This window comes from Papio anubis, chromosome X (genome assembly GCF_008728515.1).
Source record: "Papio anubis isolate 15944 chromosome X, Panubis1.0, whole genome shotgun sequence".
In the NCBI taxonomy this organism is placed as follows: domain Eukaryota; kingdom Metazoa; phylum Chordata; class Mammalia; order Primates; family Cercopithecidae; genus Papio; species Papio anubis.
Window position 1 is genome coordinate 20,089,063 of NC_044996.1, and position 24,931 is coordinate 20,113,993.

At 41.8% G+C, this 24,931-nt stretch overlaps 1 protein-coding gene across 13 annotated transcripts in view; it reads left to right on the forward strand.

The window, feature by feature from the left end:
- The window catches only part of FAM122C (family with sequence similarity 122C), a 121,161-nt gene that overhangs the window by 59,550 nt on the left and 36,680 nt on the right, over window positions 1–24,931 (forward strand). For 2 of the 13 annotated variants that reach the window (XM_009198297.4, XM_017954396.3), the window contains one exon: window positions 22,216–22,453. The exons of 7 other annotated variants lie outside the window; for them this stretch is intronic. In XM_009198297.4, the coding sequence (XP_009196561.1) occupies window positions 22,216–22,237 (22 nt within the window). In that variant the 3' untranslated portion in view covers window positions 22,238–22,453. Of the gene's footprint in view, window positions 1–15,167; window positions 16,484–20,266; window positions 20,383–22,215; window positions 22,454–24,931 lie in introns of those variants that run through there. 4 more of the 13 variants (XM_009198296.4, XM_009198302.3, XM_009198298.4 and 1 more) reach the window with 3 other exon arrangements.

Genomic DNA, 24,931 nt, shown 5'->3' on the forward strand with positions numbered 1-24,931 from the left:
GCCGGGCGCGGTGGCTCACGCCTGTAATCCCAGCACTTTGGGAGGCCGAGGCGGGTGGATCACAAGGTCAGGAGATCGAGACTATCCTGGCCAACATGGTGAAACCCTGTCTCTACTAAAAATACAAAAATTAGCTAGGTGTGGTGGCACATGCCTATAATCCCAGCTACTCAGAAGGCTGAGGCAGGAGGATTGCTTGAACCAGGGAGTCAGGGGTTGCGGTGAGCCATGATCATGCCAGTATACTCCAGCCTGGCAACAGAGTGAGACTCCATTTCAAAATAATAATAATAATAATAATAATTCCAGACAGATTATTTTTTAGCCTTAGTTTGAAATCTTGTAGGAATGAATGGACTCTGTCACAAGACAGTTCATTGTATTGTTGGACAGCTCTCATATTTAGAAATCTCTTACATTAAAAGGGGGGATGAGTGTAGAGTTTGTATTTGGGTGGCCTGTTTCATTGGCTCTTTAGAATTGAGACAAATCAAATGAGCTATTAAAAGCACATGAGTTAAGGTTCTAATTCTGCATTAATCTTTGTCCCTGCTCCTTGAATTATTAGTACTCCCACTACAGGATATATTTAATCTCATCTCCTAAATGAATTTTTAAAATTCACCTAGAAACAACGATATATAAATATCCAAGATGAAAATGCATGTATGATACTTTAGGTATCTATGGGGAAAACTAATTACAATTTGCCTGAAGTGTTTTTAAATATTTTAGATCTTAAAAGTTGAGCTTGAAAAATCTATCATATAGGTAGACTTCACTGTCAGATAGTTAAAATTGTGCATTTAGAAAAGGTCAGGGAACCATAAGTACCCCAGCAAATACGTAACTTTGTTTTTCTGAAATTCCATAATGTCTCGCAGATTTCTTACAATGTAGTTCTTAACCCGAGGGTAAACAAGATTGATTTCCACAAGTATCTATAACGTATAGGTGGAGAGAATCATACGTCATATAGGAATCTTGGAAACTTGCTCAACCCCCTTACTAAAGGGAGACCTGATGACCATGGTCTCTCAGAAGAAATGCATTAAATGAATGCAGTCATTAACTAAATCCTATAAGTTGACCAACAGCTACATATGTGCAATTGGAGATTTCTGTGGCTTTACTGACAGCAAAGTAAATCAGTAACATAAATGCTCATGTCAGCCTTTTGGGAGAGTGACCAAAGTACATTCTTAGTAAGTATAGGAGTCAGGAGATCTGACTTGTAGCTCCAGTTCTGCCACTAGCTATGTGGGTCTTTGGGCAGGTCACTTCACCACTCTGGGCTTCAGGAATCCAATATGTAAAACAGATCAGACTAGTTATTTATAAGGTCCCTTCTGCCTCTTAAAATTTTATGGATTCTGTGAAAACATGTGCCTTCATCTTTGCTAGTATGACAGTAAAAGTCATGGTGGCATTTAAAATATTTAAGAAATTAGAGAACTTTATACCTAATATTTTTATTCTTTCTGGCAACAAGAAACTCATTTTACTCAGCTTCATCAATAGTTTCCTCTCTTTTCTGAATTATGCATGATTTATGATGAAATGTGGAAAGCTAATTTCCCCCTGGTTTCTTGTTTTGTGTGAATAAATGATCCTCTCAGGATTTCCATATTAATAACAAGTTCCTACTGACACAGCACTCACCATAAAATTTTCATTGTACTGTAACAACAACTTGAGACAAAACAAAGATATACTTGGTATGTTTGTTTCAGAGAAGCAAGAGAGACATGGCCAAAAGCTACATCAAGTATAAAAATACCATCCCAATACAAATTCAGAAGTGCTCAACTCACACTACAAAGCACACTATCAGTAAAAGAACTTTTTCTTTTTCCTTGATAATTATTATATGGCAATAAGAAAAGCCTTCTGATGTTAAGTTGGTACGTTAAGTTGGTTTATTTCTTGGCATGGCTCTTGTGCTTGGTAACTCTGCAATGAACACCAACAAAAAAGGACAAACTTGAAAGTTGCAAGTAGCTTGCTTGTGACTTTGTTCTGAGAAAGGAAATACTTTAAAATTACATTATCCAGCAGAGGAACCTAATTATACTTTCCATTTCTAGTCTCCCTCCTCTAAGAGGAAGGGTTTAAGTTTGCTTCCTTAACTTGACGTATATTAAACTCTAAGAGTGGGGTCTTTGGAAAGGATGGTACTGAGGCCAGCATGGCAGGGCTGTGAAGGAAGAAGGAAGTTCAGCTAAAACTCCAACTTTTTTTTTTTTTTTTTTGACAGAGTCTAGCTGTGTCACCCAGGCTGGAGTGCAGTGGTGTTGTTTTGGCTTACTGCACCCTCCACCTCCCAGTTCAAGTGATTCTTGTGCTTCAGTCTTCTGAGTAGCTGGGACTACAGACGCATGCCACCATGCCTAGCTCATTTATTCTTTTGTATTTTTAGTAGAGACAGGGTTTCTCCATGTTAGCCAGGCTGGTTTCAAACTCCTGGCCTCAAGCGATCTGCCTGCCTTGGCCTCCCAAAGTGCTGGAATTACAGGCTGGAGCCACCACACCTGGACCCTTCAACTTGATTTGGAATACGCCCATGCCACACTGATTAGCAGAAATTTTTAAAATTTTAAATAATATACAAGGTTGTTGAGAGTGGGGAAAGTGGTGTTTGAATTTACTGTGGTGGAGTCCTATTGTCCTTTAATGAGGAAGTGTGGTAGTGTGTATCAAAAGCCTTCAAAAAGTGCATCTCTTTGGGGATAGCAATTATAGGAATTTTTCTTAGAGAAAAATACAGGACAGGTTGAAAAAGATATTGTAATGTTATTTGTAAGTGGGAAAAAATCAATTATGAAAAAAACTTACTGTCTTCAACAAGTGGTGCTGGGGCAACTGAGTAGCCACGTGTCAAATAATGAAGTTGGGCCATGAGAAGGAATGAAGTCCTGACACATGCTGCAACATGCATGAATCACGAAACATTAGCCTAAGTAAAATAAGTCTGACACACAAACAGGATAAATATTATTTCACTTATATGAAATATTTAGAATAGACAAATTCATAAGGACAGAAAATAGATTACGGGTTACTAGGGACTAGAGGGTGGGAGGAATGGGGAGTTATTAACAGGTACAGAGTTTCTGTTTGGGGTGATTTTAAAAAAAAGGTTTGGGCCGGGTGCGGTGGCTCACGCCTGTAATCCCAGCACTTTGGGAGGACGAGGCGGGCAGATCACAAGGTCAGGAGTTGGAGACCAGTGTGGCCAACGTGGTAAAACCGTCTCTACTAAAACTACAAAAAATTAGCCGGGTGTGGTGGCGGGTGCCTATAGTCCGCCAGCTACTCAGGAGGCTGAGGCAGGATAATCGCTTGAACCCGATCTAGGCAGAGGTTGCAGTGAGTCGAGATGGCACCACTGCACTCCAGCCTGGGCAACAGAGTGAGAACCTGTCTCAAAAAAGAAAAAAAAAAAAAGGTTTGGAAATAGATAGTAGTGATGGCTGCACAACATTGTGAATGTAATTAAGGCTACTGAATTGTATACCTAAAAATGGTTAAAATAGTAAGTTTTATGTTAAAAAACCAACAACTAATGTTTAGTCACACTAAGATCAGTTAAATTCACATTTCTCAGGGTGCTTTATATTAGGTTGGTGCAAAAGTAATTGCGGTTTTTGTGGCTTTTTTTTAAAAAATGGCAAAAACCACAATTACTTTTGCACCAACCTGATAAAATGTGAGTAAGTAAATGTCCTGAAGAATTGAAGAGGAAGTCCAGGGGGAGTCCATGGTTAAGTAAGTTTGGAAAATTCAGTTGACTTGTTTCTTTAACATTCTGAAAGCCCAAGAAAGAGGATGTGGTATGAAGCATTTTCAAACTGTTTAACCCATATTATCTTGTTAAGGGATAGCTTGTGGGATTGATGTTATATAGAATACCCTTTGGGAAACATTGGGTTAAAATAGATTGCAGTACATTCATTCCATGGAAATCTTGGCACCAGTGAAGAATGATGGCATGGTCATATATCACTTGACATGGAAAGATGTTTGTACTAGATTGTAAAGTTAAAAAGCAGTGTGATTAATGGGATCTCATTTTTGGTTTTTTTTGGTTTTTGTTTTTTGTTTTTTTGAGACGGAGTTTCACCCTTGTCACCCAGGCTGGAGTACAATGGCACAATCTCAGCTCACTGCAACCTCTGCCTCTCGAGTTCAAGTAATTCTCCTACCTCAGCCTCCTGAGTAGCTAGGACTACAGGCGCCCCCCACCACACTCGGCTAATTTTTATATTTTTAGTAGAGACAGGGTTTCACCATGTTGGCCACGCTGGTCTCCAGCTCCTGACTTCAGGTGATCCACCCACCTCGGCCTCCCAAAATGCTGGGATTACAGGCTTGAGCCACCACACATTGCCTCATTTTTGTTTTTTAAGAAGTATATGTATCTATATATTTTATATAGATATGTAACAGAAAAAAAAAATCTGTAAGCTTATATGCCAAAAACTAAGTTTCTAGGAAGTAGGAAGATTGATGGTTTTTATTTTTATTTGCTTTTCTCTTTGCCTTGTCTGTACTTTCAGATTTTTCCGCATGGACTATCTATTACTTGTATAATCAAGAAACAATAGAAGTTAAATATATTTTAGAAACTCATATGCAGTTATTAATTTTGTGAGAGAAGGGGTGAGAGGATCCAGAATCCTGCCTCTATCTGAGCTTTTATTGAAGTAGAGTATAAGAGTCTTTCAACTGTTGGAAAGTTCTACTCATTTAAACATTCTTTCTGATATGGAACCAAAATCTACCTTCCATCTTTTGGTCCCAATTTGTCCTAGGGAATGCCACAAAATAAGCAAAACCCATCGCCTCTCCAATAGATGGACTTTCAGATATTTGGCAATGGCTATCATGTCTCTACAAATCTTTTTTCCTCTAGATTTTCCATTCCAGTGTTTTTTTCTTTGAGATAGTTTCCAGACCTTGATACTATCCTGACCATTGGCTTCTGAACATTTTCCAGTTTATCAGTGTTTAAAGTGTGACACTCAGAAATTTCCACAACACTACACACTTTTTCTACATTTCATTCTCAGTTTCTATAAATTGTGGTATTAGGGTTCTCTGACTTAAAAAGTAATTTCAGAATACTTCCCAGTTTAGTGTGACTGTACTCTGAATCCTATCCTAAGATTATGCAGAAGGAGCAGGATTGAAATAATAAAAAAGAAAGAAAAATAATAATGAAAAAATTAAGATTATATGAGAGACACTCAATTATCTATCCCCCCATCTTTTAATTTCTAAGGTTATATAGATGGATAAAGCCTTCCAGGTCAATTTCTCATCCAGCCTCCTGCAATTATTAAAACACTAGTAGAACTTTTTACCAAACATTGAAAAAAAAAATGAGAGAGCTTCTCTACCGATGGGGAAGGCAAAGGATTCTCTGTAGCTTGGACAAGGAATTTGAAGAATCTCTTGTCCTATACCATTTTCTACTCTTTGTCCCAGTCATTGGTACCAGTTTTTCTGGCTTTTGATCAACATTAGAGCTGAGTTAGACAAGGTCAAGCTGTATGTAGATTGATTGGCCTCTCAACTGAGAGTCACTCCACAAGATGATAGTGAAAGACCAGGATTCATGGTGATGTGTAGAATATCATTTCCTGTCCTTGGCATGTTCTCAGCTCTCCTGCTAAATCCAGTGTACACCCTGGTCTTCTTTCCAGCCTAATGAGTCCTTTGCTTTTTCTTCTTTTTGCCATTCCTCCTACATAGTAGGCACTTGTTACTAAAGCGTGATAAATATATGCACCAGCTCCAAATAACACTGAGCTCAATGACTTCCACCATGCATATGGGCCTGTGTGCTTAGTTTTTCAAAAGAGTACTTGCTTAATTGTAGGTACTGCATCTTCATACACAGGATGCTTTATATTTCATGCTTGCTAGGCAGAAATAACTTTAAATCTTCAACTTTTGAAGTTTCGTATTTATGCAGCTTTTATTTTATTTTTATTTTTATTTTTTATTTTTGAGACAGAGTCTCACTCACTCTGTTGCCCAGGCTCGAGTGCATTAGCATGATCTCAGCTCACTGCAACCTCTGCCTCCTGGGTTCAAGCAATTCTCCTGCCTCAGCTTCCCAAGTAGCTGGGATTAATTTTTGTATTTTTTAGAAGAGACAGGGTTTCGCATGTTGGCCAGGCTGGTCTTGGACTCCTGAGCTCAAGTGATCCTCCCGCCTTACCCTCCCAAAGTTCTGGGATTACAGGGGTGAGCCATTGTACATGGCCTTACGCAGCTTTTAAAATCAATTTTATTGAGATATAATTTACGTATTACAAATTGCACCCACTTTAAGATTACAGTCAAGATACAGACCATTTCCTTTGCCACAGAAAATGTCCACTGCCCCTTTGCAGTTAATCTTCCTCCACACTCACTACTGGCTCCAGGCTACACTGATCTACTTTTCATCACTGTAGATTAGATTTTCTTTTTATAGAACTTCATATATATGTAATCACACAATATGTACTCTTTTGTGTCTGGTTATTTTTGCCTGGAATAATGTCTTTGAGATCCATCTGTGTTGCTTCCTCTATCAGTAGTTCATTACTTTTTATTGCCAAATCATATTTCACTGTATATATGGTACAATTTGTTTATCCATTCATGTGTTGATGGACATTTTGGTTATTTCCATTTGAGAGTTGTTACTAATAAAGCTGCTATCAACATTTGTGTTTAAGCCTTTGTGTCAACATATATTTTAATTTATCTTGAGTAAATACCTACTAGAATTGCTTTATTATATAGTGAATGCATGCTTAGCTTTGTAAGAAATTAGCAGCCTGTTTTCCCAAGTGATATTACTATTTATATAAAATATTTTATATTTCACCGGCAGTGCATGTTCATTTATGTAGTTCATATATGTAGCTCTTTTAAACAATGTTTTGATTTTGAGATCCTGGTTTTCAAAATAATTTGCTGTGTTAAACATTGCTTGACAAAAGAAAGACATCAATGAGCATGAGGGAATATGTTTAAATATGTCTATTTTATTTAAAATGTTGATCTAATTTTTTTTTTTTTTTGAGATGGAGTCTTGCTCTGTCACTCAGGCTGGAGTGTAGTGGCACAATCTTGGCTCACTGCAACCTCCGCTTCCTGGGTTCGAGCGATTCTCCTGCCTCAGCCTCCCGAGTAGCTGGGAATATGGGTGCGTGGCACCACACCTGGCTGATTTTTGTATTTTTAGTAGAGACGGGGTTTCACCGTGTTGGCCAGGCTGGTCTCAAACTCCTGACCTCAGGTGATACACCCGCCTCAACCTCCCAAAGTGCTAGGATTACAGGCATGAGCCACCACACCCGGCCAGATTATTTTTGTTTTTAAAGAATTTAATTTGGCCGGGCGCGGTGGCTCAAGCCTGTAATCCCAGCACTTTGGGAGGCCGAGACGGGCGGATCACGAGGTCAGAAGATCGAGACCATCCTGGCTAGCACGGTGAAACCCTGTCTCTACTAAAAAATACAAAAAACTAGCCGGGCGAGGTGGCGGGCGCCTGTAGTCCCAGCTACTCGGGAGGCTGAGGCAGGAGAATGGCGTGAACCCGGGAGGCGGAGCTTGCAGTGAGCTGAGATCCGGCCACTGCACTCCAGCCTGGGCGACAGAGCAAGACTCCGTCTCAAAAAAAAAAAAAAAAAAAGAATTTAATTTATAGATCTTGGGCCTTCGTATTTAACCAGACACAATTATTCATTACTGTTTAAAATGATCAGCTACATGGCATACTTCCTTCAAAAGAAAATCTAATGTGATTTAAAGAATAAACTGACCTGACTTTCTCTAGAGTCTCCTAAAATTCTTAGGAATAGCTTCATATGACTTTCTACTTCTTTTGTTTAACTTAGAAACTCATGATAAAGCATGTTCAATTAAAGAAAGGCTGTGACTTGCTAAAGTTCCTGTGATCAGTGACATACTATATGTCTAAGTGGCCTCCTGAACTCCCCCACTTACTGACAGGAAGAGAATCTGATTTCATAGATACTTGCCAGTGTCCTGTTGGTTAGGGGTGGTGGATATCTGAAAAGCCACAAAGCATGGTATCATCCTTTGGATCTTGGTGACAAGAAATGAATAAAAAAGCAAAGCAAAATAAAATAATAGATGTACTTGGTCTATTTCATCATACCAAGATCTAAGGGTTTATAAGAGCACATTGTTACCAAGCAACAAGCTTTTTGCTAATCCCACTTTACCAAATTGAAACTCCAGCATAAGGGCCAGGGTTGTCTGAATCTTGTCTGCGGCTCCCCAAATGTGGGCAGGAGAAGGAAGGCATTTGTGTAGTAGATAATGTAGTTCCCCCATTCAACAGGGTGTCAACGAAAGAAATCTGATGTTTCCTTTCCTGAACTGTGAAATCAGGGGTAATGTGCTTGCCTTTGGGGATTTCTATCCTCTCATAGATGGTCCAGACCGAACAGATCCAACATTGTGTTCCTTTGTGGCACAGGGCCTACATAACCCATCACATCTGTGGGCTATGAGGGGTCATTAGGCAGTGCCGGCCTTGCACCATAGATCTAACCCCTTCTGCTCTTAGCTTTTTAGTTTCCATGAGAAGCTTTTCTTTCCTCTCCAATTTCTTCTAAGCAACTTAAAAATATTTATTCTACACGTGGGTTCATCTACTCCAATGCTCACATTCCTGGGTTACTGCATTATATTGACTTTTTCTTGATTGTAAGTAAGCCTTTCAGGGAATGTGGGTTCGTCTGTGTGACTTTATGGAATTCTCATTATTCAATGAAAACTAAAACCAGGGAAAGACATAGCTCTGGTTCAAAGTCTTCTTTTTTTTTTTTTTTTTTTTTTTTTTGAGACAGGATCTCACTTTGTCACCCAGGCTGGAATACAGTGGTGTGATCTTGGCTCACTGCTGCCTCGACCTCCTAGGTTCAAGTGATCCTCCCACCTCAGCCCCCAAAGTAACTGGGACTACAGGTGCATGCCACCACTCCTGGCTAAATTGTTATTTTTTGTAGAGATGGGGTTGCACCATATTGCCCAGGCTGGTCTTGAACTCCTGAGCTCAAGCGAGCCCTCGGCCTCCCAAAGTGCTAGGATTACCAGTGTGAGCCACTGCACCTGGCCTGGCTCAAAGTCTTTGAGTAGTTCAGAATCCAATATTATTTCCTATGAATGAAAATGACTTTTTTTTAAAGATACAAGGATGACTTCTCAGGAAGTCGAATAGCAGTAGTATACTTTGAGAGACTAAGCAGGTTAACAGGACCAAGGTGCTGTCTCTCTAATGATGTATTATTTATTGTCAGTTAGATTCTGCTTCCTCTCCAAAAGGACTTGAATTAGAGACAGCTGAAGCTGATAGAGTTCGTCTTTAGTTTCTTTCCACCTTGCTTTCTGCTGCTTCTTTCCCTCCAGCTCCCACCCCCAACCCCTCAGTATCTACCCTGCTCTGATCTCTTCCAAAAAAAGGGCCTATGCTCCCAAGGCACATCATCTTCCCCTCTTCTAATCAAAACCTCCCATCCTAGCAAGGTTGAAATCAATTTGGACATTCTGATTAAAGTTCTTCATGGGAAAATTAAAGTGACTAATAAATTTAACTCTGGGGAGAGGTGTTTTAAAGCAGTAATTTAGTTCTAATCTCAATTGTTGGCATTGGGAAGGCAGTCAGGGAATGCTGCAGCTGGGAGCCACTGTCCCCTTCCTGTCCCCTCTCCAACTCTCCCCTAAGCATGACATGAAGTGGGGAGAAGCCAATGGGCTCTTCTCTCCTGTGTTGCCATTATTGTCCCCATTTATGTAGGAGGAAACTGAGATGTGGGAAGGTTAGTCACTTTACCCAGGTTTCTTCCTAAACCAGTGGAGACAATAATGGTACCTACCTCATAGGGTCATCGTGAAGATGAAATTATTTGCTGCACATAAAACCCTAAGCTACCTGGAAAATAAGTACATAGTGTAGTAAGTGCTTGTTGTTGCTGTTATTTAATAACTGACCTACAAAAGGAAGGGAAGAAGCCAGCGCTAGGTACTCTCCAGTTTCCCTTTCTATGTATTTTATTTATTTATTTATTTATTTATTTATTATTTCTTGAGATGGAGTCTTGCTCTGTTGCCCAGGCTGGAGTGCAGTGGTGTGATCTCGGCTCACTGCAACCACTGCCTCCTGGGTTCAAGCAATTCTCCTGCCTCATCCTCGCAAGTAGCTGGAATTACAGGAGTGTGCCGCCACACCCAGCTAATTTTTGTATTTTTTTAAGTAGAGATGGTTTTTCGCCATGTTGGCCAGGCTAATCTTGAAGTTCTGACCTCAAGTGATCCACCCACCTCAGTCTCCCAAAGTGCTGGGATTACATGCGTGAGCCACCGCACCCGGCCTCACTCTGCCGTCCAGGCTGGAGTGAAGTGGCACAGTCACGGCTCACTTCAGCCTTGACTTCGGGGGCTCAAATGACCCTCCCACCTCAGCCTCCCAAGTAGCTGGGACCACAGGCTCATGCCACCATGCCTGGCTAATTAAAAAAAAAATGTGTTTGCATAGAGATGGGGTCTCCCTATGTTGCCCAGGTTGGTCTTGAATTTCTGGGCTCAAGTGATCCTCTTGCCTCAGCCCCCTCTAGAAAGGTCTTCCCTTTCTAGACCTGTATGACAGCAATCCTGGGTTTCCATTTATGCTAGTGTTGTGAAGTTTCCTTTGAAATAAATCGAAGTAGGGGAGGTAAGCTGATTTAAAGAGAATAGTTAGGTTATCAGGCATGTGGATGTGGCAGGTTGGTGATAAATGTAAGTGATGCCTAATTCTTCATTGTAGAGTACGTTCAAAGTCCACAATGGGGTAGCCACTGTATTTCATATCACAACTCTCAGCACTCCTGATCCCCTTTGGCCTGCTGTGCTTTTCCTTTTCTCTATAGAACTTATCACCTTCTAACATTCCATATATTGTTTGCCACTCTCTGCCAGAACATAAGTTCCCCCAGGGTAGGAATCTTCTGTTTTTGTTCAGTAAGTGAACAAGGTATCTAAAATGGTACCTGGTCTGTATTAGGTGGTCAATAAATATTTGGTGACTGACTGACTGAATGAATGACAGTGACATTCACGGTCCTTCATGATTTGGTCCCACTATGTTTTCCTCAACTCTTGCCATTCTCAGCTGTTAGTCATCAATACTAGCAGTTTCCCATGCACATCATTTGAGCCTCCACCTCTGTGCCCTTATTCATACTCTTTCCTCTTCCCTGGATACATAATCGTGGATCTATGCAAAGATCCAGTTATAAGAATGTTCTTCATGGTCTGGGTTTGTATCAGTTAAAAATGTGAAACAGCCTCATTACTTCTTTATAAGTTAAAGAAATCATGGTAACTAGCACTTGATGGAGGCAATTTGAACATATCTATCAAAATTACAAATGCACATAGCCTTTGACCCAGAAATTCTGCTTTTAGGAGTTTATCCCACAGATATACTTGCTCTTATGCCAAATGAATGTGTGTTGGTGAGTCACTGCAGTGCTTTAGTCACTCCTATTAGACACTGCAGTGACAGAACTCATTACATTCTCATGTAGAGCTATATTTGTTGACGTGGGAAGATCGTAATAGCTAACATTAATTCAACTTGCTATGTGTCACTGTGATAAGTGTTTTTCTATATTTTTATCTTGAGTAATCCTCATAACAACCCTGTGAGGTAGTTACTATAATAGTCCTCACTTTACACAGGAGGAAATGGACTCACTCAAAGAAGTGCATTTACTTAATCAGTATTTATACTATGGTCCAATTTTGTAAAAAATACGTAAATGTATATATATATATGCATATAAAAAGATTGAAAAGAAATACATGAATATGTCAATAGTTGGATGATGGCATTGTGGATAATTTTCATTTTCTCCTTTTCACTTGTCAATATTTCTGATTTTTCTATTAAATTTGGGGAGGAAATTTACAACATGGAAGGAGGAAGTGAAGCCAGGAGGCACATGAATTGCTGAATTTTAAAAGTCCAGGCCGGGCGAGGTGACTCACACCTGTAATCCCAGCACTTTGGGAGGCTGAGGTGGGCAGATCACCTGAGGTTGGGAGTTCAAAACCAGCCTGACCAACATGGAGAAACCCCGTCTCTACTAAAAATACAAAATTAGCCGGGTGTGGTGGCACATGTCTGTAATCCCAGCTACTCAGGAGGCTGAGGAAGGAGAATTGCTTGAACCCGGGAGGCGGAGGTTGTGGTGAGCTGAGATCACGCCATTGCACTCCAGCCTGGGCAACGAGAGCGAAACTCCATCTGAAAAAAAAAGTCTGGTGGTGATGTGGAACAATGACACAGATATGAGGGAAGTGTGTTTAGGCTGAGAGGAAAAAACTAATGAGGAGGAAGAGCTTGCCCAAAGGGAAAGAGGATGGCTTCTGGGGCCAAGCGTAGGAGAAAGCAAGAGAATCTAGTGCCAAGGACACAACTGGAAGGGGTAACCTTGAGGAGGAAGCACCTCCTTCCCGTGAAGGTGGTGTGGGTGGATGAACAGGCATGGGTGAATGTGCAGAGAAGTGGGGAAGGTGAGGTGAAGAGGGGGACATTGAGGGAGTGCCTGCTTGATAACCTATGTCCTGTCATTGAAATCCAAAGCCAGGCCCAGTACCAAGGGGTCTGGCACAAGGATGGAGTAGGGGATATGAGGAGAGGGAGAGGAGTTGGAACAATTGCTGAGAGAAATTTGATATATAAAAGGACTGCCTTGCAGCCCTTGGGGCCCAGCTGAGGCTGGCTGGCCTGGCTTTGTAGTGGAGCCAACTTCATGACCTTCTCCAGCAATAGCTAGCCGCCTGGGAGCAGGCAATGAAGAGAATGCATGGTGGGGCTTTCACAGGGCCAGGGATTGGCAGAGCAGGTGCTGCCGAAGGTCACGGGGAGAGTGAGTCCGGGGGATCAACTCTAGCAGAGCTAAAATGGCCAATGGTAGGGCTGACTTGGAAAGAGGAGAGGAAGCCAGGAGGATGCTGATGGCCTCTGGAAAAAAAGAGAGGAGGAAGGATAGGCTGGTAGGTGTGGGGCCCAAAATGTGCTTGAAGGAGACCAATAGGAGGCTGAGGTCGGAGGGACTTTTCTAAGTTTGAGATGTGGAAGTGGTCCCTTGACCCTGGGAGTAAGAGGAAAGGAGCAACAAGGAAACTATGCATGATGAAAGGGTAGGGTGCAGACAGCATTCAAACAGCTCTTACGTTTTGGAGGCCACTGGGCAACTGCTATCAGAATTACAAATGCACATCCCCTTCTATCCAGCAATTCCATTCGGGAGAATTTTTCCTACAGATATACTTACTTGCTTTTGTGCAAGATGAATGTGTAAGGCAAATCACTGCAGTATTGTCTGTAATGGCAACAGGTCGGAAACTGCCTAAAAGTCCATCAGTAGTAATTTGATTAGTTAAATAAATTATGCTTCATAAAATGGAATGCTAGGTAGCTGTTAAAAAGGAGAAAGATCTTTATGTATTGATATGGAATAATCTCCAGAATATATTGTTAAGTGGAAGAAGCAAGGTGCAGAACACTGTGAGTAGTTTACAATCTCTTTACGAGCATATGCATAAAACATCTCTGGAATGATCCATAAAAAACTGTTGCTGGGTGCAGTGGCTCACGCCTGTAATACAAGGGCACTGGAGGTGGGAGGCTGAGGTGGGAGGATTGCTTGAGACCAGGAGTTCAAGACCAGCGTGGGAAACATAATAAGACTTCATTTCTACCAAAAGAAAATTTTTTAAATAGCTGGACATAGAGGTAGATGCCTGTAATCCCAGCTACTTGGGAGGCTGAGGCGGGAGGATCTCTTGAGCCCAGGAGTTCAAGGATATAGTGAACTATGATCATACCACTGCACTCCAGCCTGGGAAACAGAGCAAGACCTTGTTTTTAAACAAAATAATAAAACTGTTACTATTCCTTGCCCTTGAGGAGAGACAGCTGTTGGCAAGTGGGAAAGGGTTGGAAGGGAATTTTCACGTACCCTGGTTTTTTTGTACCTTTTGAATTGTGAACCATCTGGATGTATTACTGAAAAAAATAATTAACTAAAAACATATCTACACATAATTGGAATCTCTTAATTTTAATATTATGTGTACATATGTAATTTGAGTCTCTTTTATAGATATTAAATCATTAAAACAAAAGCACAACAAAAACTTCCACCAGAGGTTTCCTTTATATCAGTCAGTTTATCAGAATAATGGTTGGAGATTTAGAGGAAATGAAATTGACCATGTGTCAATAATTGCTGAAGCTGAGTGGTGGGTATTGGGGGTTTGTTTTCATTTAAAACACAAAATTGCCATGTTTGTAGATCAAAAATCGTCAAATTTTGGCAATTTCATGTGGCTTAAACTAATGCTGTTGTCATTATTTTTGTAAATTTTTCATAGCACAAAAGTTTAAAAAGAAAATAAAACTCCCACTAGGTCCTTGCTAAGAACATCGGTGTACTTTCTCATCCTGGCTCTTGTATCTCATAATTGAATGGAAATTCCCATTCCCACATCAACTTCTGAAACAGCAGTACTGCCTCCCTGATTTCCCTTTATTACGGGACCTGGTACTGTCCTCAGGATTTTTTCTATTAACAACAATCTCTCCCCATCCTGTTTTGTGTTAATTGGCTACTACCTTATCCTTATTGCTGGTAAAGCTCATCCTGTTCTCAAAAAATCACTTCTTATGATCGCTTGACATTCTCTTCCTGCCGTGACGTTTATTATTAGCAACTTAAGCTAATTGGAGGCCATGCCCTTATCCAGGTTACTTGTATTTATCAATCTGGGGCTGATACCTCTCGGGCATCCATTATACATCACCGCAAAGGTCATCAGTAAACACACTTGTGTTCAACCTTTCAGCCCCAAGCTGTTTTGCTGATGTCTGCGCTTCTTATGTTACGTTAGAGGCTGTAACAACCTCAGCCTGGCCTCTGACACCTGCTAATCTGTGCCTTGTTGTCTGTCCTTAGGAGGCAGGTGACTTCCTCTTGCTACTTAGAGGTCCAGGCTTGGCTTCTTCCCCCCAACTTCTTGCATGTATCACTGGCACCCCAAGCTGAATAAGTTATCCCAACTCTACCTCTTTCCCTCCTCTGTAGAGAGCCCCACTGACTCCCTTGCTTGAGAAGTCTGGGTTTAGCGTACCTCCTCTGTGTGCTCACAGCATCCTTCATCACACAGAATTGTGCTTGCCGCTTTGTCTCCCTGCTTCAGACTGTGAGCTAAAGGTAAAGATCATGTCTTGTTCTCCCTTGAATGCCTCACACCCAGCACAGCATCAGGCACATAGTTAAATGCTCAAAATAATATATTTTTAAATTTTTAATTTGAAGTACTTTCAACTTACAGAAAATAGTATGCAAAAACAGTAAAAAGAACTTTCACATACCCTTTATCAAGATACATCTCTTGTAAGCATCTTGTTACAACTTCTTTATCATTCTCTCTTTCTACTCATACACACATAGACACACATATTTTTTCTAAAACACTTGAGAATAAATTGTAGATGTCATGTTCCTCTTCTCCTTAATACTTCAAATTGTGTTTCCTAAGAACAAAGACAATCTGTTATATAAACACAGTAGAGTTATCAAATACAGGACATATAGCATTATTGCAGTATGCTAATATATAATCTGCCATTCATATTCAAATTTTAATTGTCTCAATAATGTCCTGCATAGCTTTTTTTTCATCCATGATCCAGTCTAGGATCACACATTGTATTTAGTTTTTATGTCTCTTAATCTCTTAAGCCTTCTTAAATCTGGAACAGTCCTCAACCTTTCTTTGTCTATTGTGACATCAACACTTTGGAAGAGTACAGGCCAATTATTTTGTAGAATGTCCCTCAACTTGGGTTTGCCTGATGTGTCCTCATGATGAGAGCTAGGTTACACATTTTTGGTGGGGGTGAAACATAAAAAGGCATGCGATGGTTGGTGATGTTAACCTTGATTCCTTGGTTAAGATGATGTCCACCAGATTTTTCCACTGTAAAGATACTATTTTGTTTTTATGCTTAATAACTAACATATGGGGAGATACTTTGAGACTATGTAAATATCATGTTTCTCATAAAAATTTCACTCACTAGTTTAAGGATCTGTTGATGACTCTTGCCTGAATCAGCTATTGCTTTGGTGGTTGCCAAATAGTAATTTTTCAAAATAAGACACATGCACTGATTAAATGAATCACCTGTCTGTCCTATAGAAGGGATACCTCCTTTGCTAGGATGGCAGCCTCTGGTTGGTTGCAAGAGTAGAGGAGTCTAGGCAAGACAAGCTGTCAGCCTGGCTCTGAAGCACATGATACAGTATAGCTGGGTATATTAGTCCATTCTTAAGCTGCTAATAAAGACATACATACCCAAGACTGGGCAATTTATAAAGGAAAGAGGTTTAATTGACTCACAGTTCAGCATGGCTGGGGAGGCGTCAGGAAACTTACCATTATGGCAGAAGGGGAAGCAAACATGCCCTTCTTCACATGGTTGCAGGAAGAAGAAGAACGAGCAAAAGGGGGAAAAGCCCCTTATGAAACCATCAGCTCTCATGAGAACTCACTCACTATCACGAAAACAGCAGCGTGGGGGTAATTACCTCCCACCAGGTCCCTCCCACAACACGTGGGAATTACAATTCAAGATGAAATTTGTTGGGGAGACACAGCGAAACCGTATCACAGCGGTATTCAATCTTTTGGCTTCCCTGGGCTGCACTGGAAGAACTGTCTTGGGCCACACATATAATACGCTAACACTAATGATAGCTCATAATGTTTTAAGAAAGTTGCTAATTTGTGTTGGGCCACAAAGCTGTCCTAGACCACATGTGGCCTGCGGGCCACAGGTTGGACAAGCTTGCAGTATAGTTCCTGGAAATCTTAAATGAGACCGGTTCTCCTGCAAGCCCCTGGGCTTTATCAGGGCCCAGAATGGGCCCTCTGAATTCCCAAGATAGTCTCTATACTGAGAGCTAGAAGCAGAAGCTGTTTACTCAGTAGTTCTCATGCCTGTGGGTCTCATGCCTGCCTGCTCTTGCTATTTTCCATCAAATTTGAGAACAGAAAGGGTAAAGGAGGGCAACCTTGGCTTCTACGTTGACTTATTTGAAAAATGTGCAATGGCTGGGCACGGTGGCCCACGCCTGTAATCCCAGCACTTTGGGAGGCTGAGGCGGGTAGATCACTTGAGGTCAGGAGTTTGAGATCAGCCTGACCAATATGGTGCAACCTCGTCTCTACTAAAAATACAAAATTAGCTGGGTGTGGTGGCAGTCGCCTGTAGTCCCAGCTACTAGGGAGGCTGAGACAGGAGAAATGCTTGAATCTGGGAGGCAGAGGTTGCATTGAGCTGAGATCAGCCTGGGCAACAGAGTGAGACTCCATTTCAAAAAAAAAAAGAAAAATGTGCAATGAAATTCAGAATTCCATGCAAGCTCTTCTGCCATTCTGGAGACCCACATTTTGAGGCTCTTATATCAAGGCATTGTTTATTATGTGGATTCAAGTACAGAAAAGGAAGAGGCATCTGACCACCTGGAGAACGGAGGGAAGGGCTGTGTCTGTTTCGGAACTATACTGTTTTCCTGGGGCTGCCGTAACACAGTGCCACAAACTGGGGGGCTTACAACACGAAAATCTATTCTCTCACAAGTCCAGAAGCTAGGAGTATGAAATCAAGGTGTTGGCAGGGCCGTACTCCCTCTGAAGCTTGTAGAGGAGGATCCTTCCTTGCTTCTTCCAGTTTCTGATAGCCCCAAGCATTCCTTGACTTGTGGCTGCACAACTCCACTCTCTGACTCCATCTTCACATGGCCGCCTCCTCTGTGTGTCTGTGTGTGTCTTCACATGGCAGTCTCCTTTCACTGTGTCTGTGTCCAGATTTACCTGTTGTAAGGACACAAGTCATATCAGGCTAGGGCTGACCCTTATGATCTTAACTGGATTACATCTGCAAAAACCCTATTTACAAATATGGTCAAATTCACAGGTACTGGAGGTTAGGACTTCAACTACATTTGCAGGAACGTGGTTCATTTCATAACGGGACCTTATCTGAAATCCAGCCCACTTGAGAACACAAAGTGGAGTGCTATTCTCTGTAACGCATAGCCCGGCACAGCATAACTCTCTTTGTTTCTCCTGCTCACTCTGGTTTTGGTTGGCTTGACAACATGTAAGGAAGGAAAATGAGACAGGCAGAACATGTTCAGCCCCCTTGAAATAGACTTAGGACATAATTTTCAAGTGATCACAAGCTATTCATGTAACCATTACATAGAGGACAATAATAGAGAACAAGCACAGTCTGCAGAGCTCTCGCCCCTGCATTCCCTCATATAATTCTAATAATTACTTTATGATATAAATATATCTGTCGCCATTTGGCAGATGGGGAGCATGAGACCCAGAGAGGTGAAGTGATTCCCGCAGGTCACACAGCTACAAACTTAGTAAATTCCATGTGGGGCAGGATCAGATCTGTGATGCATAGAGCCTAGCCCCATGGTAGGCATTCAGTAAATGTTTGTTGGCTGAATGAGTGAATCTGGGACTCCACCTCTGGTCTTCATTTTCTTTCCACTGGACCTCACAAATGACTACAGACTGAGATATGGTCCCAAGACAGTGATTAGGTATAGATGTAACAGGGTCAATTTCAGATTCTCATGTTAGATTTGATAACCTTCTGAATTCTATGGCAATAAGCATGTCAGTCTGTAATTGCTTCTTGTTCCTACTTCACATCTGCAAAACAGATCAAGAAGTGATTTTGTCAAGATACTTAAACCATTGGCTTCTAATTTTACTTGAGCTGCATAACTGGTGTCTAAAATTATGTTTGCACTAAAGGCAGGACTTAGCACATGAGTTTTGAAGTAAAGAATTCAGCATGTTGGCCTGGTGCGGTGGCTCATGCCTGTAATCCCAGCACTTTGGGATGCTGAGGCGGGTGGATCACATGAGGTCAGGAGTTTAAGACCAGCCTGGTCAACATGGTGAAACCCCATCTCTACTAAATAATACAAAAAATTAGCTGGGCATGGTGGTGGGTGCCTGTAATCCCAGCTACTTGGGAGGCTGAGGCAAGAGAATCGCTTGAACCTGGGAGGCAGAGGTTGCAGTGAGCTAAGATCGCGCCATTGCACTCCAGCCTGGGCAACAGAGCGAGACTCCATCTCAAAGAAAAAAAAAAGAATTCAACATGTTACCCTCATATCATTAAAATGGAATGTTGGCATTCCCTTATGTTCATTTCAGGTCCCCATCAGCATTACTGAGACAGCCAGGAAAAGTCCATTTAGCCTAGCCAATGAGGAGTCATGAACAAGTTCTTGTGTGCCCAACCCTAGGCTAGGTACTGGGGGAGAAAGAAGGGAGGGAAGCTCCATGAAGAAGCTTACAATCTAGTGAGCGATGTGCCATTCACATAGGAAACAACGAGCAGAGAAAGGAAAAAGCTAATATATGCTGAGCGCCTGTTAGGTGCCAGGCACCTTACGAACCCTGTAAAGCAGGTTTTGCCCCCATTTAACAGGTAAGCAAACTGAGGGGCAAAAACATTTAGACAACTTCCCCAAGATCACATAACTAGTAAGTGGTAGAACTGGGATTTGAACTTAGGCTCCTCTAACTCAAAATAAGAGAATACTGTGAGATGACTTATTGTCAAGTGCTAGGTTGCATGGGCCAGAGAAGATGGAATGGAATAAATGTAGGAAGGCCAAGATGGGGCCTCTGGGAGATAGGGTGTGTCAGGAATGGGGCAGCCTGCAGCAGATGCTCCCATCCCAAATCCCTTTATGACCTGTGCCCATTACAACCACCTGTTCCCACCGAAGGGCTCAGGCTTTGTTCATCTCCTCTTCTGGTGTAGTTGGGGAGGCTGGGAGGGAAAGCTGGTTCAGATTTCTACATTCAACTCAAACGGCTCCCCTCTCTGAGGCTGGCTTTCAAGTACCTGATGTCCTGGGCCAATTTCTCTGTGTGTCTCAACCCCAAAAACACAGCTCCTCCTGAGCTGAGAGAAGCCCCTCTGCTTTGTGTGGTGGCCTGGTGCTTCTCATTTCAGAACCACAAGACCCCACACCCTCCTAGCCTGCCCCTCCTTCCTTCCTACCCTTATGCTTCTATTCACATTGAAGGGATGAAAGGAATTTAACATATTTCTGCTTTTATTCCATGGCAGTAAGAAGAGCTGGCTTAGCTGACTATAGAAGCTTCCCAGTCTGCTCAAGCCATTACTAGTGGAATAGCTCCATCGGAAACATCAGATCCATAGATAAAATAAAAGAAGGGCACATATGTTCTCTGACTTTTTTTTTTTCTCCCAGTGGAGAAATTAAGATGGAAAAGTTTGTTTCTAAGTCTGTAGTTCTAGTTCTCAAGAGTCATATGTATATGGGGTAGGGGTGGGATGGGCTTCTCTTGAAAGAAAAATGGGATAAAGGAAGGATTCTGTAGGACCCTTAAAAGAAATGCAAGATTGGTCGGGCATGGTGGCTCACGCTTGTAATCCCAGCACTTTGGGAGGCTGAGGTGGGTGGATCACCTGAGGTGAGGAGTTTGAGACCAGCCTGACAAACATAGTAAAACCCCATCTCTACTAAAAATACAAAATTAGCTGGGTGTGGTGGCGCATGCCTATAATCCTAGCTACTTGGGAGGCCGAGGTGGGAGAATCACTTAAACCCAGGAGGCGGAGGTTGCAGTGAGCTGAGATGGCACCATTGGACTCCAATGATTCCATCTCACATAATTATAGTACAATATAAAGGCCAGAAAATTTGACATAGGTACAATGTGTGTGGGGGAGTTCTATGCCATTTTTGTTTGTTTGGTTTTTGTTTTGCACTAACTGTTCTTCTGTATGCCATTTTATTACATGTATGTATTCGTGGCACCACCATTGCACTCAAGATGCAAAACACTTCCATCACCACAAAGATCTCTCCCATGTACCCATTTATAATCATACCCCTGTCCCCCACCATCCCGAACCTCTGGTAACCATTGATTTGTTCTCTCTCTCTCTACGATTTTGTACTTTAAAAGGTACCGTTTCTTTAATAAAATACATTGGCACCTCTAGTTTTCACAGAATCTCAGGCTTGAAGAAGTGGCTTCTCCAGCCCAGACTTGTGTCCCATACCCAAATTCCCTCCACAATATCCCTGCCAAGTGTCCATCGAGACCCTACCATGTGCAAACCAGAACCTCCTATGGGATTTTAGGAGTATTGAAGAATTTGATATAAACATTTAGAGCAAGGACATTGTTTCCTTCCATAAACCCTAATTCCTTCCATAATTAGTGAAATTCTTACTTTTAGATTAACTACTACAAAATGCCTTCTCACGTGCTGATTTCCCCATCACATACTGTTCTGTCCCAAACAAGTATCTACTTTCTTCTGTTCCTTTTACCTAACGAGAGGGATGAGGTTCAGGAAGCCTGGAAGGCTCACAGAAAATTCCAGAAATCCCCTCCTAATTACAGAATAAATAGCCTGGCCTCTAGCAGTAGGCACCCTTCAAATAAATGTGGTTCATGTGTGGAGTTTCATTCCGGACTGATTATGAATGTGTTATCTAAACGATATCTATACTTATTGATCCATGAGATCATTTGAACTGGACCCCAACTCCCCAGGACTCTTTTGTGGTTAGGAGAGCTATACTGGACACTCTATTGTCCATTGCAACATCAGAAAGTACTGTCAACAAATATAAAGCCAATCCCTCCAGACGGATCCCAAGTGACTAAATTTTTAATGGAATCAAGTAGCCATCTGCTGACTAGAGGTCAGAAAACCCACACTTCTATTTAACTTTGGGACTTTCAGAGCTCCCCTGAAGCAACCAATCAGAGCTCACCTGTAGCAACCAGTCAGGGCTCATCTGTATCAACTAATCAGATCTCAGCTGTGTTGACAAATGAGAACTAATCAAATTTGAATCCTTCCTTTGCATAAAAGGAACCTGATTGAGAACCTGAACAGGAAGTTTTGCTATAAAACCTGGACCTTCCCTTTATTAGAAGGCTGTGTTTCCTCTCCACCCTCTGCCTCCCGCCAGTTTATTCACTGGAATAAAGTCTCTTCTTCCAAATTCCTTATGACAGAACTTTTGTTCACAGTAATGACTCAAAGTCGTGTTAAGACTGCAAGAGGCTAGCAGAAGTGAAGCCATGGTGATGCCACAGGTAGGATCAATTTGGATCCCCCACCCCCTCTCCCCTGGCCTCTTGACATCTTTTCACTTTGCACAAACTTCACTTGCTCTTCACTTCAGGAAGAGCACCGTGGTCTCCTCAGCTGTGTAGCAGCCCATACACAAAGCCAGGCTCAGATCCATTAGGATGTGGTGCTCTTTAGAAGAAGTGACTTCAGGCTGGGCGCGGTGGCTCACGCCTGTAATCCCAGCACTTTGGGAGGCCGAGGCAGGTGGATCACCTGAGGTCAGAAGTTGGAGACCAGCCTGGCCCCATATCTACTAAAAATACAAAAATTAGCCAGGCTTGGTGGCAGGCACCTGTAAACCCAGCTACTTGGGAGGCTGAGGCAGGAGAATCACTTGAACCCAGAAGGCAGAAGTTGCAGTAAGCCAAGATCGTGCCATTGCATTCCAGCCTGGGTGACAAGAGAGAGACTCCATCTCAAAAACAAACAAAAAAAAAGTGACTTCAAACTAATGACTCCTTCCACAGCCAGCCCCAGAGGCAGCGATCAGGGCAGGCATCTGCCTTTGATCCAGGAGACACTGCAGTTCAGGAAACAAGGCCCCCATTCCCTATTTTTTGAGTAGAGACCCCTGTTTTCCAGAATACTCCTCACTTCCCCTTAGGTGAGGAGAAGATGAGCAGTGAGGGAGGGAAGGAGAGGATGAAGCTGGCTCTGTGCCCCACTCCAAGGGCCACGGCTCTGGGTCTACATCACAGCCCACAACCAAAGGCAATCATAAGCATAATGAGTGCAGCTTCTTATGTCTCAAGTTTTCCGCCCCACCAAATAACCCATAAGGTGTAATTTGTAATTTCCAAAGAGAAAAGGTATTTTCAACTAACTTAGTAAACGTGACATGTTCTCAGTTGCCTTGGTTTTTGTAGGAGGTCATTTCTGTGGCTACTGTCATGCTGTCTTTTTCTTCAACTTATGGGAAGTGGAAAGAATGAAGGGCTGGCACGTGATCTGCATGCTGGTCTTGGCTCTGCATCTTACTCACTGGGAGGCCTTTTTACGGAGGGCAAGTGACTTCAACTTTCAGAGTCTCGGTTTTCTCAGTTGTGAAGGAGGGATAATAACTGCCCTTCCAATCTTACAATGGTGATCATTGAAATAAAATTATGGCTTAGAAAAGTCTTGTGAAGCTTTGGAGGGAAAACACACTGATTAATACATTATCAAAATACAGTGTTAATAGTACCCTATTTTAAAATGTTCTTCAGTGTTTTAGAAAAACGTTCTTAGAATAACTCTTAAAGTCTTATCTATTTTACCCTATATGTTTTTTGGTTTTGTTTTTGCTTATGTTGACTCTATTAATATTGTTCATTACATTTTTTAGTATGAGGGCAAGGTTGGCCGTGAAATATTAAATTCATTAGAATGTGGGAACGAATGACCCAAATGGTTATTTACATGGCAGGGGAGATACACTAAGAATTTGATCTCATGTATAAAGACAATTAGCTTTGTTGAGCCAGTAGGTTTACTACTTTTCCATAGTATATTCCTGTTTCACAACAGCACATTATGTCCAGGTCATTTGGTTATAAAGTAGAAAGTCAATCATAACCCCATGGCAACCTATCATCAGGCCAGTTTGTGAGCCTCTTCACCTGGTCTTTTTGATTATGAGAGCAGATTGCCCTGAACTGGATCCCTGGAGCTTTGAGCTAAGAACTTCATCAGATCCCTGCTAGAGGCTAATTAATCATCAAATCAGCTCATTGCAAAACCAAGTAGCCATGCTGATCCATTAATGCAAGTCCCCAGAGTCATTAGGGCAACGAAAGAGAAGGAAATGGCCTAATCTCCTCCCAGGATTAGAAGGGAGAAGTTCCTGAGGTCTAATGAGTTCCTGCTAAACTGGGGGTTGTGCTCCAAGAATCATGCTTTTTCTACCTTTTCCAGTAATATTCCTTTCAAAAAGCTACCCAGAAACAAAAGCGCCTATTGTATTGCCCAGCAGTGCTCAAGCATTTAAGGTTCTCTTCTTGGTGTAAGCAATTCAACACTCATGCAGAGCTACAGGCTAAGGTCACCCAGCGGGTTAGAAAGAGAAATAGCAATCTACTACCTGCCCTTTCTGCCTACATGAAGTCAGACCGATCTGACTGATTTTCTTAAATGTCTTTACCAGTTATTTGGGACTCTAACAAATCTTCTCTTTGTTCTGGAAGAGCATGTGGTTTGCAATTTGCTTCCTATTTGGGTTAACAGTCACTGACAAGAGAGAATAACTTCGATAATTGCTCTAGGTTTTTTCTGATTGCTCTGAAATATTTAGCTGTCCAACATGACACCATAATAACTGGCTGGAATGTGAAAAGCCTTCTAGTGAAGTAAGTAGCATGCAAGTAGCTTGCATGGTAGCAGTTTGGTTTTCTGCTGTTGTTGCTGAGATGACTGGTTGCTTTGGTGTTGTATATACACATACCATCCTGGTTTCTTTTTTTCATTGAGTTGCCCTAAAAGTAAGCTCCTTTATTTTATTTATTTATTTTTTTCGAGACAGAGTTTTGCTGTTTTTGCCCAGTCTGGAGTGCAGTGGTGCAATCTCAGCTCACCGCATCCTCCTTCTCATGAGTCCAAGTGATTCTCCTGCCTCAGCCTCCCTAGTAGTTGGGATTA